Source organism: Protobothrops mucrosquamatus, unplaced genomic scaffold (genome assembly GCF_001527695.2).
Source record: "Protobothrops mucrosquamatus isolate PMUCROS unplaced genomic scaffold, P.Mucros_1.0 scaffold1773, whole genome shotgun sequence".
In the NCBI taxonomy this organism is placed as follows: Eukaryota; Metazoa; Chordata; class Lepidosauria; order Squamata; family Viperidae; genus Protobothrops; species Protobothrops mucrosquamatus.
The window spans coordinates 131,868-135,895 of NW_015387911.1; the positions used below are offsets into that span (position 1 = coordinate 131,868).

Below are 4,028 nucleotides of genomic sequence, written 5' to 3' on the forward strand. Positions count from 1 at the left end.
GAAGGAACGACGAGTCGAGGTCCGGGAGCGCTTTGCTTACCCTCTCCAGTCTCTATTTCCTTGAAGGCCAACTCCGAGCCCGAGTCACTGATCAGCATCTCCCCATTAAGCGTAAACATGATGTGGTTATCAATCAGATCAATCAGGCATCCAACCACGTCTCCCGGTAGCCACGGGCGACCAAAAGGCTCACTCCCTACGTGCCAACGCTGACCCTGCAGGACCAAGACGAACGAAGGGATGCTTCAGGGAAATGGAATAAGAAGAAGACAAGGGCTGGCCCAGGATGACGAGCAGAATGTAGCCCAGACTCACCCGATGCCCATTGAAGACGTAGGAGCGCTCGTCGGCTCCCAGCTCCACGTCAGGTCGCACATCCGGGCGGGCCCACCCCACCCGCATCTCGCCAGTGGTGACGGCCTCAAACTCAAAGTACCACTTGCCCGATTTCACCGCATAGAACTGCTCAGCACGGAAAATGCGGACTTTTTCCAGCCGGCCCTTGGTCAGTTCTTGAGCTGTTCAGAGATCAAGAAGACGAGAGCATGGAAAAGCCAAGACAAAATGACATACCAGAGATGGTTAGTGGACTAGGAAGGACATCCCACCTCCACTTCAGTAAGAGAATTGGAAGGGACCTTGGAGGTCTTCTAGTCCAACCCCCTGCTCAAGTAGGAGACCCTATACCATTTCAGGCAAATGGCTGTCCAGTCTCTCCTTAAAAACCTCCAGTGTTGGAGAACCCACAACTTCTGGAGGCAAGTTGTTCCACTGGTTAATTGTTCTCACTGTCAGGAAGTTTCTCCTTAGTTCTAGGCTGCTTCTCTCCTTGATTAGTTCCCATCTGTTGCTTCTTGTTGGGCCTTCTGGTGCTTTGGAGAATAGCTTGATCCCCCTCTTCTTTGTGGCAGTCCCCCAAATATTGGAACACGGCTATCATGTCACCCATAACCCTTCTTTTCCTTAAAGTAGTCCTACCCAATTCCTGCAACCACATTATACTTCATAGTAATCCGGTTTTTAACTAAGTTATTTATTAAATGTCTATGCTGCCCATCTCACTGACTTAGCGAATTTGGGCTGCTCCGTTTAATTTTGGTTTATTTAATATTTTATGCTTTAATGTTTTGCACCGCTGTCTTTATGAAGTTTGTAAGCTGCTCGGAGCCGCTTGACGGCAAAATAGGTGGCATATAAATGTAATAAAAGAACGCATGAATTAAACCAGAGGCCGAAGAATGGAAGGACACTCACAGGCTTCCTGATCTGGGGGTTCAATGTTATAACCGTAGCCGAGGAGGGTCCGCACCGCTTCACGCAAGCTGTCCCGGTTTGTTTTCTTCGTCCGTTCATCCAGGAGGTGGTAGGGTACCAGCCGGGGATTGCGCTTGTTTCTGATGTCCTACAAGATGCGCAGCCCAAGAAGGACATACAGGTGTGTGAACATAAAGCGGTTTAACGAAACATATCACAAAGCCACGTGCATCTTACTAGAAAGCTGGCAGGAGTGGAGGAGATGACCTGGAAGCTTGTGGTACGTCACCAGATACACCATTGGGGTCCCTCATCCCATACTGCATCTTCCTTTACTCCCTTCCCCTGTCAGCTTGTGGCTTTCAGCCATCAGTCCATAGCAGACATGTCAAACACAAGGCCCGGGGGCCGGATGCGGCCCACGAAGTGGTTTCATGTGGCCCGCGAAGCCATCCTGGAAACAGTGAGGGAACGGCCCCCGCTGCCTTGGCCCTGGCCCAGGCCAGACTGGAGCCAATGTACAATTTTGTGGTGGCCATCTTGGCACTTGCCCCAGTGGACCATGCCTTGGCACTTGCCCCGGTCCCACCTCCTTCTGCCAGAGACCCTCAGATCTGTCCCACTCCTGCCCAGGCCCCCCATAGGCACCCTTGACGCGAATGATGTAGAACTGGCCACGCCCACCCAGTAGGCCACACCCACTCCAACCCATTAGGCTGCACCCACTCTGGCCGCACCCACCCGGCGCCCCCAGGGCAACCGCAATGCTGATGCGGCCCTCAGTGAAATTGAGTTTGACACCCCTGGTCCATAGGGACCCCATAAAACGGGTTCCCAGTCCATGGGCTATGGCCCACTCTCGGGCAATGGCCTGTTTGGAACCGGGCTGCACAAGTAGCAAGCGCACGCAGGCACGCATGCAAAGCTCTCCTCTATTTACATGAGTGTGCACCGCCACTCACACAAATGGATCTGCACACGCTCATGTCCACCCGCCTGCCACTCGCAGGGAACTATCCCCTCCCCCTCCCCCTGGGCCGCCAAGCTAGGAAGGTTGGGGACTGCTGCCATAGGAAATCCTTTCCTCTGGAGTCCCACACCTGCACAACGCTGTAGGTCCAGCCCTGTTGGACCCGATCCCTTGCCCAGACATTGTGTCCGTTCTCAGCCAGCTTGTCCACCAATGTATTCTGGGCTGGAGTGAGCTTGATGTGGTTGAGATCCAAGGGTGCCGGTTTGTAGCCATTGGACATCATGTACCTGCAAAGGAGGGAACCAGATGGAGACTCAGGACCCCCCAGTCCCAAAAATCAGCCTCTGCACACCCAACAAAGGGGAGTCAAACCGGTTACGTTTTAGGTAGCTTGGTTTTCTTGAGGTTCTCTTCAGCCTTCTCATCCGCCATCCCCACATGGCAGCCGAGAGCGAGCAAGGTCCTACGAAGGAAGAGGTCAGATGGTAACAATTCTGGGGGGGCAGGGGGGGGAGCTAAGCCACAGCCCTCTCTTCACTGGGGTAGCGCATATGGCGCAGCGTGCCTCAAGCCCCAAGGACACCTCGCAGAATCGGCCACGTGTTGAAAAACTAAATTGTTACCCAACGGATTGAAAAAAGCTACTTTGGCAGTTTCCTACTGGACCAACAATTGAGGGGCAAACAGTACTCCAGTCAAAGAACTAGCAACTCAGACAAACAAGCTAATAGTAAACAGGCTAATCAAGAGCACTCCCACAAACCCTGACTGGGTAAGCCACTAATGTATAAACAGAGATCAAACCCCACCCCCTTGTGGAACTGATGATGTTCTCTAGTTGGGTGATGAAACAACAATAATAATAATGATAAAGTTGGAAGGGACCTTGGAGGTCATCTAGTCCAACCCCCTGCTCAGGCAGAAAACCCTATACCATTTCGGACAAATGGCTGTCCATTCTCTTCTTAAAAACTTCCAGTATTGGAGCATTCACCGCTTCTGGAGGCAGGTTGTTCCACTGGTTAATTGTTCTAGCTGTCAGGAAGTTTCTCCTTAGTTCTAGGTTGCTTCTCTCCTGGATGAGTTTCCACCCGTTGCTTCTTGTCCTGCCTTCAGGCGCTTTGGAGAATAGCTTGACTCCCTCTTCTTTGTGGCAGCCCCTGAGATACTGGAACATTGCTATCGTGTCCCCCCTCGTCCTTCTCTTTGTTAAACTAGACATACCCAATTCCAGCAGCCGTTCCTCATATGTTTTAGCCTCCAGTCCCCTAATCATCTTTGTTGCTCTTCTCTGCACTCTTTCTAGAGTCTCAGCATCTTTTTTACATCGTGGTGACCAAAACTGGATGCTGTGTTCCAAGTGTGGCCTTACCAAGGCCTTGTAAAGTGGTATTAATACTTCATGTGATCTTGATTCTATCCCTCTGTTAATGCAGCCTAGCATTGTGTTGGCCTTTTTGGCAGCTGCAGCACACGGCTGGCCCATATCTAAGTGATTGTCTGCAAGATAACAACCAAGCTCAGAGAGCACCAAGGACCCCACAGTCCTCCTCCTCCTCCACTCCACAAACCCCACTCCCTTTTTAGCCCTGGTGATGTTAGCTATAATAATAATAATAATAATAATAATAATAATAATAATAATAATAATAATAATAATAATAATAATAATAATAATAATAATAATAATAATAATAAAGTTGGAAGGGACCTTGGAGGTCATCTAGTCCAACCCCCTGCTCAGGCAGGAAACCCTATACCATTTCGGACAAATGGCTGTCCAGTCTCTTCTTAAAAACTT

At 50.4% G+C, this 4,028-nt stretch overlaps 1 protein-coding gene across 1 annotated transcript in view; it reads right to left on the reverse strand.

Moving 5' to 3' along the window:
* RYR1 (ryanodine receptor 1) overlaps positions 1-4,028 on the reverse strand; it is a 108,013-nt gene that overhangs the window by 74,832 nt on the left and 29,153 nt on the right. Inside the window, exons 22-26 of the mRNA XM_015823102.1 lie at positions 2,607-2,690; positions 2,355-2,514; positions 1,255-1,402; positions 316-518; positions 41-215 (exon numbers count right to left, since the gene is read on the reverse strand). Of these exons, the coding sequence (XP_015678588.1) occupies positions 41-215; positions 316-518; positions 1,255-1,402; positions 2,355-2,514; positions 2,607-2,690 (770 nt within the window). The remainder of the gene's footprint in view (positions 1-40; positions 216-315; positions 519-1,254; positions 1,403-2,354; positions 2,515-2,606; positions 2,691-4,028) is intronic.